General features: G+C 37.5%; 1 protein-coding gene across 4 annotated transcripts in view; it reads left to right on the forward strand.

Moving 5' to 3' along the window:
- The window catches only part of TMTC3 (transmembrane O-mannosyltransferase targeting cadherins 3), a 60,343-nt gene that overhangs the window by 531 nt on the left and 44,311 nt on the right, over window positions 1-15,501 (forward strand). For all 4 annotated transcript variants that reach the window (XM_006933916.5, XR_002743960.2, XR_002743961.2 and 1 more), the window contains exon 2: window positions 9,310-9,526. In XM_006933916.5, coding sequence (XP_006933978.3) covers window positions 9,338-9,526 — 189 coding nt within the window. In that variant the 5' untranslated portion in view covers window positions 9,310-9,337. The remainder of the gene's footprint in view (window positions 1-9,309; window positions 9,527-15,501) is intronic.

The raw sequence follows: 15,501 nt of genomic DNA on the forward strand, positions 1-15,501 counted from the left end.
AGGTACTGGCATAGAGTGAAGGCTCCAGAGAGGGGAGTTTAGAATTTGTCCAGGCTACTGCTGGGGTGAAGAGAGAAGGGCCTCAGTGCTCACCAGCCCGGAAACTGTCACTTGCTTGGTTACCGAAGATGCCCTTATATGAAAGTGTTCTCAGGTGTTTACAGTTCTTTTGGACAAAGTTTCCCCATCCTGCTGCGCTCAGCCATTCTGAAATATAATATACTAGTAGGTAACTTTCTCAAAAAGCCTTAAACTTGAAATGACATTTTCAACTGTTTGGACCATGGCCTCTTACAATTACCTTCTTTTTAGGACTTTTTCTTAATTGTAATTGATATATTTTTCTTCTGAAAATACACAGATTTTTTTCCAAACCACGTGTTTGGGTAAAACAAATAGCTCAGTAAAAAATAAAAACATACCGATTTCGTAAGATACAAATCTGATGAATGTCTTTAAAATGTAGGAATGATGATTTGGTTGTATCCTTTACTGAGATTATATGCCACATACGGTTCATTATCTTTTCACATGCTTACATTACATCCTCAGAACCTGCGTACCTTGTAACTCTAAGTTTTACCTTTTGACTAGTCTGTTCTTTGTTTCAATGAGTTCGTTTTTGTTTTTTGGTTGTTTTGGTTTGGTTTTGTTGTTGTTGTTGTTGTTTTTTTTTTAGATTGCACATGTTAGATCATACGGTATTTGTCTTTTTCCGTCTGACTTATTTCACTTAGCATAATGCTCCCAGGGTCCATCCATGTTGTCCCAAATTGCAAGATTTCATTCTTTTCATGGCTGAATAATGTTCCATTGTATGTATATACCATATTTTCTTGATTCATCTGCCAGTGGTCACTTAAGGTATTTCCATGTCTTGGCTATTGTAAATAATTCTGCAATGGATATGGGGGGTATCTGCAATGGATACCTCATCCAGATAGTGGTTTCATTTGCTTCAGATGTATATCCAGAAGTGTAATTGCTTGATAATATGGTAGTTCTGTTTTAAATCTTGAGTGACCTCCTGGCTGTTTTCCGTAGAGGCTGCACTAGTTTACATTCCCACCAGCAGTGTGCTAGGGTTCTCTCTTCTCCACATCCTTGACCACAGTTGTTATCTTTTGTTTTTAGGATGACAGTAAACTGACAGGTGTGCGGTGGTGTCTCAGGGTTTTGATTTGCATTTCCCTGCTGTAGTGATACTGAGCACCTTTTCATGTACCTGTTGGCCATTTGTAAGTCTTTGGAAGAAGTTCTTTTGTTTTTTTGTTTGTTTAAATGTTTATTTTTTTTTTCAATGTTTATTTATTTTTGGGACAGAGAGAGACAGAGCATGAACGGGGGAGGGGCAGAGAGAGAGGGAGACACAGAATCGGAAACAGGCTCCAGGCTCTGAGCCATCAGCCCAGAGCCCGACGCGGGGCTCGAACTCCCGGACCGCGAGATCGTGACCTGGCTGAAGTCGGACGCTTAACCGACTGCGCGACCCAGGCGCCCCTTAAATGTTTATTTTTGATAGAAAGAATGGGAGAGGGGCAAAGAGAAGAAGACAGAGAATCCCAAGCAGGCTCTGCCCTGACCAAAAAAAAAAAATAAACTCTGGGCTCAAACTCACGAACCTGTGAGGTCAAGACCTGGGCCAAAATCAAGAGTTGGACTCTTAACTGACTGAGCCACCCAGGTGCTTATGCCTGTTTTTAAATCAGATTCTTTTGTGTTTTTTTTGCTGTTGAGCTGTTTAAGTTCCTTACATATTTCAGATACTAATCCTTTATCAGATGTATGATTTGCAGGTATTTTCTCCCATTGCATAAGTTGCCTTTTCATTTTGTTAATAGTTTGGTGTGCAGAAGCTTTTTAGTTTAATGTAGTCCCACTTGTTTATTTTTCCTTTTTGCTTTTGGTTTCAAATCCAAAAAAAAAAAAACATTGTCAAGGTCAGTGTCGAGGAGCTTACCTTTATGTTTACTTCTAGGAGTTTTATGGTTTCGGTTCTTACATTCAAGTCTTTAATCCATTTTGTATTGATTTTTGTGAGTACTGTAAGATTATGCACTTTCATTCTTTCACATGTGGCTCTCCAGTTTTCCCAACACCAGTTATTAGACTCTACTTTCTTCGTTATGTATTTTTGGTCCTTTGTTCATTTCTGGGCTGTCTTGTTCCATTAATCTGTATATTTTATGCAAATGCCATAACTATACAAATGCCAATACTATAACTTTGTCACACTATCTCACTTACTCTTCATCACAGTCCAGTGGAGTAGGTGCCTATATTGTCCTCATTTTCCAACTAAGTTAAAAAACTTAAGCTTGGAGAAGTTAAGTACCATGCTTAAGTAGTGTGATATTGGGCATTGATCTTTCTGGCTGGAGGACATTCTCTTGACTGCCATACTACCTCCTCAGGCATGCTGGAACCAGTATCTGTGGAGTGCTTCTTCTTCAGTCTTGCTGTCTGTAGTAAATATCACATTCTAATGATGTAACTTTGTTTACTCAAGAATTTGAATTACGTTTTTCATGTTCAGTTTTTAATTCATAATTTAGCAAGGAAGGGAAGAGATGAGATCTAATCATGTGCTTAAAACTGCATATTTATTTTCGTGGAATCTGATTTTTCTGTAGCACCTTGTTTTTTTTCTTGTTTTTCATTCATTATCACTATTCTGTATATTCATTTACTAGTTTCGTTTGTCTGTTTTCATCTTTACTACCCTTAGTTCCCCTCATCCTCTTGTTCACATTTATATTGCCAGCATCTCAAGGTACCTGGTCTGATGGTAAATTTTATTTTCACTTTTCAGAAGTGAAAATAAATTCAGAGAAGCTAAGTAATTTCCTAATAGTTAATGAATCTAAGACTGTTACCCAGATCTCAATTACAGTCCTGACAAAATGCAAAATCTTACTTAAATTTCATTTTTTTTTTTACTCTAACAATATTTTTGAGCTTGTACACTGTCCTAGCATCGACTTATAACCTCCTTAGGAGCTTTCCAGGTGTAATCCGAAACTGGCTTCTGAACATGGAGGGCAGAGAGACAAAGGGGAAGGCCATTCCAGGTTGGTAGGTGGCAGCTTCACTAAGTAAAGGGTACTTACCTACGAGGCTTGTCTTGCATAGTGGAAAGACTAACGAACCCCTGCACCCACCCAATCTGAAAAGCTTATATAGAGAGGCCTTAACTGGGTTCAGTCAAGTATATTGTGCAGGTGTTCTCAACACTATATCATTATCTCAAGGCTATGTCCTTGCAGTAGCCTTTGGGATAGCAAAGCTTGCATGAAAAGCAAACAACCCACATTCCAACTGGAGGGGACAGATCACTTGGGCCCAATTTATAGATCAGCTGGCAGTCACATTTGTTTTTTGTTTTTTTTTTTAAGTTTATTTTGGCGTGCAGGTTGGGAAAAGGCAGAGGGGGGGAGAAAAAGAGAATCCTGAGCTGACTCTGTGCTGTCAGCACAGAGCCCTATGCGGAGCTCAATCCCACAAACATGACCTGAGCCAAAATCAAAAATCGGAGGTTTAACCAACTGGCCCACTCAGGCCCCCCTGTCAGTCACATCTTTTCAATGACCTTCCCCAACAGCTAGACAAGGGCGATACAACAGGAAACAAGTTTGCTATGGTCTAGGTCCTTATGCATTATAGTATGTACGTAGCTGTGAATCAAATTTAACTCAAGTTCTACTTCAGTCACTCTAATTTTGAGGAAAACCACTAAAACTGTTATTTTTTTTTTTTATCATATTTTCTGCATCAGTCAGTTTTTACCAAGAGAAGAGTGATACCAAGAGATGTGATAATTTTATAAATGTCCTTGCTACAGGAACACTTGCCTGGACCTGCCTTCTGTCTTCTCTCTGGTTTTATGAGCAGTTTTAATCAAAATCATTTCACAAAAAAGACTTTCCCTTTTGTAATTGCTACCTCTGTTCCCTGTATCAGTCAACTTATTTTGTTCAGATGTTACTTCCATTCCCTTCTTTGCTGCTTTATCAAGAAAATGAGGGGCGCCTGGGTGGCGCAGTCGGTTAAGCGTCCGACTTCAGCCAGGTCACGATCTCACGGTCCGTGGGTTCAAGCCCCGCGTCGGGCTCTGGGCTGATGGCTCAGAGCCTGGAGCCTGTATCCGATTCTGTGTCTCCCTCTCTCTCTGCCCCTCCCCCGTTCATGCTCTGTCTCTCTCTGTCCCAAAAATAAATACAAAAAGTTGAAAAGAAAATTAAAAAAAAAAAAAGAAAATGAATGGTAGGTTATTTTCCAGCATCTATAATAAAGCATAACCATGAGAACTTTAGTATCCACTGTGTATAAAATATTTCATTTTGTCTGTTCTAGTAGAGAAGACTCAGTGTGCAGCAAGCTGACACTTGTCTCTTGACATGAGACTGGAAAGATTAGGAAGAGTCAGAGTAAATACTTCATAAACTTTGCAGGCCAAAGTTTTATACACTTTAAAATAGTCATAAAATTAGTCATAAAATATAGATTATTCTTATTGAAGAAGATCATGAAACTATTGAACTGAGAGAACTCTACTTTCCAGGTTAGTCACAAATTCATATAAAATTTTCCTGTAGGTTTATTTTTTCCACAGTTGTACTACTGGATTTTTAGAAAAAGGGGTACATGGTAACAAACACCTATGAGAATCTCATCTTTGATATAATGGTCAAGTAAGCATTTTTGCTTTCCTTTCTTTATGTTTAACAAGCATGTAAGGTACTATCATCTCTAGGTAAAGAAAGAGAAGCATTGAACCCCCTCTCCATGTCACAAGGCTTCTCATTTGCAGTGAGCTTGAGCTTGGAGCAGAAGACAATCCCTAAAGTTAAATCAAGTTGAGGGTTTTGATTATTATGTTGGCATTGAGCACGTCAATTACTGAATGGAACTGTTTGCAACTTAATGTGATTGTATAACTCTTAATTACCTAACTATATTTAGAAATCCTGGGAACTGTCCAAGTTTTTTAAAGTAACATTTTATAACCTTATGTTTTGTAAACCTTTAAATTCAACCTAAAAGTCTTATTATGTTTGTAAAATTACACGCCCCCCCCCACCCTCTTTTTTATATAACTCAAATTGAAAGGACTAAATGCATAAGCTACATTTAAAACTTGGTTAAATTGCCTTAATTTAAAATTGCATTTATAATTTTAATATATTTTTATTATTTTTTTAATGTTTATTTTTGAGAGAGAGCATGAGCATGGGAGGGGCAGAGAGAGAGGGGGAGACAGAATTTGAAGCAGGCTCTGTGCTGAGAGCAGAGAGCCAGATAGGAGGCTCAAACTCAGGAACCCGTGAGATCATGACCTGAGCCGAAGTCGGATGCTTAACCAACTGAGCCTAATTTTTATTCAAGGACTCAAGACACCTGACTTAAAAAGCAAAATTTTCTCAATACTTAAAACAATTTGTATACACCTAATAAATTAAACTTAAAACTATTGCAACTCCCAAGTCTTTACAAAAATTCCAATATATTTGCAAACTTGGCTAAATTAGTATACTTTTCAGCTAAAAAGCCTAAATCCACAAACTGCATGGCCAATAATTTAATATTATGTATATTTTACATATCATTGTGTCCTATAAAATTGCATTTTAAATTATTTTTGAAGCTAATATATCAAGAGTCTACAGTGTATAAGATTATTCTGAACATTATAAGTACTCTAATAATCAAATACATGTTAATTCCCAAATATAACTGTGAAGTAGTAGAACCACGGGTTTAATTTACTCCAATTTCCTCTATTTATTTTAATTTTTCCTGTGGTGAGAATGTTTAACCAAATAGTTTAACAGCAGTTTGGGGTAAGAACTCCCAAGTGTCACCAGGTCAGGGACCTGACATTATTTATGGGAGAGAGGTTTCTGACCGATACACAAGACCTGATTTTCATCTATCCCATGGTGGATGTTCTGAGTTGTTTTGTTTTCCTAAATTTCAATTACACACACACACACTGTAAGAGTAACATGGTTCTCACCCATTAGGTGCTCTGTTTATATCTTCTTGGGAGTGTTGTTCAAGAACCTTCTGACCTAGTATGAAGTGGTCAGTTGACTTGCTTGCATGGTTGTCATTCTGAGTATTTCTTTTTTTGCTTTGTTTTGTTTAGTTTTTGTTTTCTTCTGGGTATTTCTTTTGTTGCTATCTTGCATTGGATCCCCTGTCTCCTGATTTCCCTCTCTCTGTTTCTTAGTATACTCCCTAATTTTACTGGTATACATCTTCTGTTAGTTTCCTGAAAAGAGGAGACAGAGGTAATGTTTTTAAGACCTTGAATGTCTTAAAATATTTTTATTCTAGTTTCTTAGTTGGGTAATTTTTGTTTATTAACATAGAATTTTAGGTTGGAAATTATTATCCCTCAGAAACCTGAAGCATTACTCCCTTTTTCTTCTGCATCTAGCTTCCAGTATTAGTGAAAGAAAAAAGATTTGTTTGGATTCATAATCTTTGGTATGGAACCTGTTTTCTTTGTGGAAGCTTTTAGAGTCCTTTTTGTTTGTTTCCAGAGTTGTAATATTTTATAAGATTCTATACCAGTTTGTAAAAAAGAGCTGGAGTGTCTCAAAATGTATATAGACAGACTTCTGGTTAACCCTCATTTTCAGTTTGCTACCTTCTGACTTGTGTCTTCTGTGTCAGACACCTTGTATTTCACCTATTTCAGAGAGGAAGTCTCTGATCTTCTCCCCTGCTATACAAGAGGTCACTTGCCTGTACCCAATGGGAAAGGGGTCTAAATTCTAACAAATCCATATGTTCCAACCTATTTCTTGAGATCTTGTCACCAGTTTTGAGATTGATGCTGGCAGGGATGCAAAAAACTTTTTAAGTTTTGCACCTTAAGCTTTAGATTCACTTTCCTGAGCTCTGTTAGGTCACTTGATAAATTTTGTTTTTCCAGCTTCCAAAACTTGCTATGATTGCCTCTCCAGTGGTGTTTATCCTTGGGAATTTATACCTCCCTTTCTTTTCTCTTTTAATACTTTGTCATTTTAGTGTGTAGTTGAGAATGAGTGAGGCAAATAATGCCTGGTCAGTCTCCAATCTTTAAACAAGTGCTATCAGCTTTTTCTATGATAATAAGGTATAAGGTCTTACTCTTTAGAGATGATAAATCACTTGTGGACTCAAGATAAACCCTTAGATAATTTTTCTTTTAGTTAAAACTATCCTTCAAAAGGTACAGCTAATTTCCTTTGGTGATTGGTAGCATTGGATTTTGCATTTCTTTAAGTGTAATATATTCTAAGGTTTTCCTATCCAATTCTAAAGGCACTTTAATAGGCTTGTGTGTGTATCTTTATATAAACTTACGTCTGATTTTAAATCTCTCTCTGCCCTCCCTACTGTATTCTTCCTCTCTACATCTAGGCCAGATGTATATCAGGCCTTAGATCTTTTGGCTCTGTGAGTGATGTATTGTTTCTTCTTGCTGCTATAACAAATTATCACAAACATGCTGGCTTAAAGTAACAAAAATTCTATTTATTTATTTTTTTACTGTTTATTTATTCTTGAGAAGAGAGAGCATGAGCAGTGGAGGGTCAGAAAGTGGGAGACACTGAATCCCAAGCAGGCTCCAAGCTGTCAGCACAGAGTACGATGCAGGGCTCAAACTCATAAACCGGGAGATTATGACCTAAGCTGAAGTCAGACGCATAATGGACTGAGCCACACAGGCGCCCCAACAAATTTATTTTATAACTATGGACATGCAAAATGGGTTTCACTAGACTAAAATTGAAATGTCAATAGGGCTGTGGTCCCTTTAGAATCTAATGAAGAAAGTGGTTTTTTTGCCTTTCCACCTTCTAGAGGCTGCCATCATTCCTTGCCTTATGGCCCTAGCCTGCTGTCACATCACTCTCATCTCTGCTTTTCTGACTCTTCTGCCTGCCTTTTGTAAGGTTTCGTGTCATTGAATTGGCCCACCAGATAATTAAGGATATAATCTCTTCATCTCAAAACCCTCCATGTAATCATAACTTGTGAAGTCTCTTTTGCCATGTAAGGTAACGTATTCACAGGATCAGGGGATTTGGATGTGGACAGTTTGGGAGAGGGGCATAGTTCTATCTTCCACAAGTGATGAGCCTAAAATGATACTAATGATACTACTCAAGCTAAAAAAGTATATCATCAGCTTGTTTTTCAAGAGTACCCTTATTTTAATTATAGGGCTGATTCTTCAGTATCATCCAATTATTATAGTGCCTTTTACTCTAAACCATTTTCTCACTGAATCCTTTATTTAAAAAAAAAAAATTATTTTGAGAGAGCACCAATGAGAAGGGGCAGAGGGGCGGGAGGGGGTGGGAGAGAATTGCAAGCAAGCTCTGCGCTGTCAGTGCAGAGCCAGACACGGGGCTCCATCCTTTGCATCCCTGAGATACGTGACTTGAGCTGAAATCAAGAGCTGGATGCTTAACCGACTGAGCCACCCAGGTACCCCTCACTGAATCCTCTCTAAAACAATGACTTAATTATGAATTTTCATGTGTGAAGCCCATTCCCTATATTAAAACCATTTGTGGTAAAAAGAAAAAGAAACACTATTTAGAACTGGGTTTTAAGCTTATATGGGCCAGATAACATAAATCAATCAAACAAGTCAGGGTTAAAGACGAGATGATACTTAAATGGCTAGTATACAGCTATCTTAGGCTTAGAATTCCTATAGAGACATTTAAGACAGATATGTTTAAAAGGTTTTAACCAAACCAAGGCTGTGGGCTGCAAGTTTGGACACCTGATTTAGGTAATAGTTGATCTTCTAGTATATTAAGTACTAAAATAGAAGTTTCAAGATACATTTCAGAAAATCCATGTTCAATGTTTTTTCAAATATTTGTTTTCCCACAAAAATTTACTGTCCTTCCCACTAAGATTTATTTACTACTCCTTGAGTACACCATACTAGTTTTTTTTTTTTTAAGTTTTTTGTATGTATATCTGTTTCCCTGAGTAATCTGACCTGTGACGACTTATAAGGAATTCACTATCTAGTTAGCTAGAGATATAAATCCAGAGATTAAGTGGTGTGATTGTAGTAGAGGTATGAAATTCATGAAGCAGCAGTTAATTTTAAGTTAGAAATTTGAAGAGAGTGGGCAGCTAATACTTTTTAGAGGTGGATGATATTTGAGCTGAGCTTTGAAATACTCTCAAGGAGAATTAGCATTCGCTATTTTACTTATCCTTCTACTAAAATTTTACTTATTTGAAAAAAATGATGCTTATTTTATTTTCATGATTTTTCCCTCCTAGATTTTATCCACAAGTGCTTGTGGAAAAGATGGCTGATATTAACCTCAAAGAAGTAACCTTAATAGTAGGTGTGGTTACTGCCTGCTATTGGAACAGCCTCTTTTGTGGTTTTGTTTTTGATGATGTTTCAGCAATACTGGATAATAAAGACCTGCATCCATCTACACCTTTAAAAACTTTATTTCAGAATGACTTCTGGGGAACCCCTATGTCTGAGGTAAGTAGTTATTTATTGCTTATATGTATCTCAGATTTTAAATAATTCTAATAGTTTATTACTCATAATTCTTTATCAACATTGGCATCATAGCATTTATGAATTTGTTTCCCAAAAATTTGTATGTTAGATAGGAAGTTGAAGATGTGGTTATCATCTTTAAAGCAGTATATGGTTCTTTCCTTAGTTGTATACCTTGGTTTAATCTTTTTAAAAATAATATATGTGTGTGAAAACCAAACATTAGTGTATGAGTAAGTGTAAACAAATCTATTTCTTGCTAATTTTCTTTTTCCATGATTCAGGCCAAAGAGATGACCACTTTGGATATATTTAACCATCTGAAAATATGTGACTTCAATATAAATAGATTAGACTTTTTTTTTGAGAGTGATAGTGCATGTGAGCACTCATGTGATCATGAGTTTAAGAAGGGCAGAGAGAGAGAATCCCAAGCAGGCTTTAAATATGGAAGTTTCTCAAGGGTGGGGGTGAAGTCTGTCATTCCTTTAGTCACAGCACATAAGTATTTTTTCTTGTTAAAAAGCAGACTTTATTTTCTTAAACCTTCCTGTTCTCACCTAATTCTAGCCTTTAAAAAAAATACATATTTGATAATGAGGAAAAAATATGGTTCTATAATAAGATACATTATTTTCTAGTCAGTTTATTTCCTTCTACCCCTACCTTTTATCCCCAGAGACCCTTAGAACCCATTCCTACAACTTAAGCTAGTATCTGTTGTGATTTTAATCATGGCATTGAGATTTTAAACTGAAAGGTTAGCTGGCTAGATTAAAGGTCTCATGAAAGTTATACCTTCGTGTCAATATGATTTCCTCAGCTTTACAAATACAATATTTGATTTTGTTCAAAGCACCTCTAAGTGGGCACACTAAGAAAATACTCATAATAATAGACTCAGACAAAATGAATGAACAAATTAGAATAACAATATATGGTGGAGATTGTTGCTTCCTCCTGTTTTCAGATGGGCATCTTCTTTTCCTGTTGGGAAACATGCCACTAGGGAAAAATTGTTCTGAATAGTATTTAGGTATTATATGTTTTCTTGACAAGCCTGGAATTAGCACAAAGATCTAATGGTTGATGTCCATAAGTACTGATAGGCTAGAAGCCTGTGTGCAGATCACCAAACCTTTATAAGGATTTTTGTGCCAGTATAGAGCTTAAAGACACATTTTGGGCTTAGAACATTCTCCTGAACTGTATGAATACTGGCACATTAGGAATCTTTAGACTCCTTTTGGCTTCTCAGTGTTTAGATCATCTCTTTTATAAACCCATTCTTTGGATAGTAATACTCTGTTTTTGAATGGTTCGGTGTATTATAAATCTGGCTGCGTATTACAGTTGCCTGGGGCACTTATAATGTTACCAAGGCTCTACTCAAACTTTTTAGTTACAGTTCGCTCAGAATGGGATGTTACCATCAATATTTTTGTCTTGTTCTTTTTGTGTGTGTTCGCTTTTTTATTGTAGGATTTTGGGGGGGTAGAGGATTGGGTGTTTCTTAAGTTATCCAAGTGATTCTCTGGTGCAGCCATGGTTGAGAACCACTGAGCTGTAATGAGCCACTCTCTTCTGGCATTTGGCCTACAATATATCTATCTTAAGGTAACGTTTGCAAATAATCCCATTGCACTAGATATTGCCTCCGCTATATGGAGATTCACATTAGCAGGGAACTGTCCGCTAATTCACTCATTATATTCATCCCTATGTTTTTATTGCCACCTAATAATATGAGTAATTAAATTTTCTTTTAATACACCTGAATTTAGTAATGATCTATATTATTTTGTTTGTAATATAACTGTTTTACTGTACTTTCACAGAGTAAACCTGTTATCTGCTATGCTAATGATTATTTGTCATAGCAGAGTCTCAGATTACTAATGAATTGTGTAAATACAGTAAAATACTTGTTTGTGAGCATAATTTGTTCCGGAAACATGCTTGTAATCCAAAGCACTTATATGTCAAAGCAAATTTCCCCATAAGAAATAATGGAAACTCAGATGATTTGTTCCAGAACCCAAAAGTATTCATATAAAAATGATCACAATACTGTAATGTCATAGACTCTGGGCCTAGAGTTCTTTCTTGTCTAGCAAGAAAGCGGGATGCAGGATTAAAATGTGAAAGATGGCTAATGTCCAGGAGAAGACAAGAGCCCCTGATTAAGGGTCCTTGCTCCTTTCTTATTAGGATCAGAAGGCTTACAAACATGGTGATGAACGTGCAGAAAGAGACAATGAAACTGTAAACATTAACTCATGGACTCATGGGAAAGGGGATCTTGAAGATATGTGGGGTTAGGGGTTTGGGTTAATACAAAACAAAAAATCCTGGTGCCCAGAGGAAGGTTGTTTACAGCAGACCGCAGGCACCACCTGTTTACCTAAACTTGTCTGGGGACAAGAAAGGTGGAACATGTAACCTCAGAGTCAACTAGGAACCTTTCTTTTGTTAATTAGCTCTGCTCTGGGCAGCTTTGCCCTGTAGTGGTCTATAGCCCTATTTACCTGTTTACCTAATTTGGTCCTTCTGCAAAAGCAGCTTTCTGCTATAATACTAAGTTGGGGAGTTGGGGGGGGGGGGGGGGGCGGGTGGTATCTTCCCTGAATACCTAATCTTATTTACCTCATATACTTTTGTATTGGGGCATTGGCCCACCCTCTCTATACTTATTTACCTAATCTTGTTTACCCAAATTTGGGTGTGAGTATCCTATGGCTTTTTAATTCTTTATGCCTTGTTAACCCATCAGTGCAGGCTCAGGGAGTTCCTAAGCTTATTCCATTACCACACTGCAATATAATATAAAATTAAGAAAATACAAAATATAAAGAAAAATTAATCTGCACTTACCTTTGAAAACTTTAGTGGCTGCTGTGAGGGAGACGAGAGAAGAGGGTTATTGTGTAGGACAACTTTCACCATCACTAACGGAATCACTGCTATCTATAGACTCCATGGAACTTTCTCTTTTTATGCAACTTAAACAAAGAACCTATCCACTGGCACTTGCTTTTGCCTCCTTTTGAGGATTTCGTGGAAATGTGACATTGCATTGCCATTAAATAGATTCATCACTCACACTGCCACAGCCTTATTTGGGTGGTGCATTTCTATAAAATTTTGCACCGTTTCCACATTTTACACATCTCCCTAATCTCATTTGAAGTGAGGGATTCCTCTACCTTTTTCTCCTCCTCTCCAGATGAGATGCAGATGTAGACTTCCCATAAAATCTTGCAATTTCGGCCACTTGCATGCCTTGTTTCTACTGCTCAATGATTTCCTTCTTAACATCCACCATGATCATCTCCTTCTCACTGCCTTTCTTTTCAGCCTTTTTCTGCATGGGGGCCGTCATATACGCTTTCAGAGATACTACAATACAGTATTAATAAATTCTTGTCATATTTAATGAAACTGACAGTAAGACAGCAGAGGAAAAAGTCTATATCTGAAGGCAGTCTGACCTAAAATGAAACAAAGCATTCCTTAGCTTACTCCTGTGTGGAAAAGTGAAGTACGTAATAGGTGGTTTGAAGTGACAAACAAGACACTAGTGCCAGTTGTGGGCACCCTCCAGAGTTCTGAAACCATCGATTTCTGCCACAGCCTGAGATCAAGCATGTGACCATGGGAGATGGTCACCCACAATTCCACAGCCAGAGAGACAGAGAGACAGAGAGACAGAGAGAGAGAGAGAGAGAGAGAGAGAGAGAGAGGGAGAGAGTGAGCCATTGGCTCAGGTGTGATCATGTGACTTTGTTTCACATACTACTATTGTAAGACATTACTCATTTATCAAGTTAAAATTTATTAGAAATATTTCCTTGTTTTGTGGAACACTTACAGAACGAGTTACTTTTGCAATCCAAGATTTACTATAATTAGTTATGTTAATAATTAATTTTTTAATTGGCCATTACCTATGGCTCTCTAATAGACCTAACAAAAAAAATCATGTATATTGCAATTAAAAATAACCTATTCCCCCTGCATTTTCAGACTTCATCCATTCAGCTGGCAAATATGTCCCATTGGAACTATGGTAACATTTTAGGCTCTCAAAAGGTTTCTAGAACCTTTTTTTTGCTTTTGGATACAAATCATGTCAGTTCAGTATAGTGCCTTAAAAATAATTTTGTCTGCCTGAGCTAAAGCCAATGATGTACAGAAATTAAGCAGCAAAGAACATTCTAAGTAGACAACACTCATGGTGTGTGTAGTCAGTATAGAGATACTAAAATGTTCCTATTTTCAAAGGAGAAATATTTGTTCCTTGTGGTTCCTAACATTCCCTGGTAGGGATAAAAAGCTTACAAGTATAATACCAGGGTCCCAGCAAGATATGGTAAGAGGTAAGAGAGCAAAGAAGCTGAATTTGAATACCCTTACATAAAATTTTTATTTATTTATTTTTATCTTTTTTTCAATATATGAAATTTATTGTCAAATTGGTTTGTGTACAACACCCAGTGCTCATCCCAAAAGGTGCCCTCCTCAATACCCATCACCCACCCTTCCCTCCCTCCCACCCCCCATCAACCCTCAGTTTGTTCTCAGATTTTAGGAGTCTCTTATGCTTTGGCTGTCTCCCACTCTAACCACTTTTTTTTTCTTTTTCCTTCCCCTCCCCCATGGGTTTCTGTTAAGTTTCTCAGGATCCACATAAGAGTGAAAACATATGGTATCTGTCTTTCTCTGTATGGCTTATTTCACTTAGCATCACACTCTCCAGTTCCATCCACATTGCTACAAAGGGCCATATTTCATTCTTTCTCATTGCCATGTAGTACTCCATTGTGTATATAAACCACAATTTCTTTATCCATTCATCAGTTGAAGGGCATTGAGGCTCTTTCCATAATTTGGCTATTGTTGAGAGTGCTGCTATAAACATTGGGGTACAAGTGCCCCTATGCATCAGTACTCCTGTATCCCTTGGGTAAATTCCTAGCAGTGCTACTGCTGGGCCATAGGGTAGGTCTATGTTTAATTTTCTGAGGAACCTCCACACTGTTTTCCAGAGCGGCTGCACCAATTTGCATTCCCACCAACAGTGCAAGAGGGTTCCCGTTTCTCCACATCCTCTCCAGCATCTATAGTCTCCTGATTTGTTCATTTTGGCCACTCTGACTGGCGTGAGGTGATACCTGAGTGTGGTTTTGATTTGTATTTCCCTGATGAAGAGTGACGTTGAGCATCTTTTCATGTGCCTGTTGGCCATCTGGATGTCTTCTTTAGAGAAGTGTCTATTCATGTTTTCTGCCCATTTCTTCACTGGATTATTTGTTTTTCGGGTGTGGAGTTTGGTGAGCTCTTTATAGATTTTGGATACTAGCCCTTTGTCTGATATGTCATTTGCAAATATCTTTTCCCATTCCGTTGGTTGCCTTTTAGTTTTGTTGGTTGTTTCCTTTGCTGTGCAGAAGCTTTTTATCTTCATAAGGTCCCAGTAGTTCATTTTTCCTTTTAATTCCCTTGCCTTTGGGGACGTGTCAAGTAAGAAATTGCTACGACTGAGGTCGGAGAGGTCTTTTCCTGCTTTCTCCCCTAGGGTTTTGATGGTTTCCTGTCTCACATTCAGGTCCTTTATCCGTTTTGAGTTTATTTTTGTGAATGGTGTGAGAAAGTGGTCTAGTTTCATCCTTCTGTATGTTGCTGTCCAGTTCTCCCAGCACCATTTGTTAAAGAGACTGTCTTTTTTCCATTGGATGTTCTTTCCTGCTTTGTCAAAGATGAGTTGGCCATACGTTTGTGGGTCTAGTTCTGGGGTTTCTATTCTATTCCATTGGTCTTTGTGTCTGTTTTTGTGCCAATACCATGCTGTCTTGATGATTACAGCTTTGTAGTAGAGGCTAAAGTCTGGGATTGTGATGCCTCCTGCTTTGGTCTTCTTCTTCAAAATTACTTTGGCTATTCGGGGCCTTTTG

Source organism: Felis catus, chromosome B4 (assembly GCF_018350175.1).
Source record: "Felis catus isolate Fca126 chromosome B4, F.catus_Fca126_mat1.0, whole genome shotgun sequence".
Lineage (NCBI taxonomy): Eukaryota > Metazoa > Chordata > Mammalia > Carnivora > Felidae > Felis > Felis catus.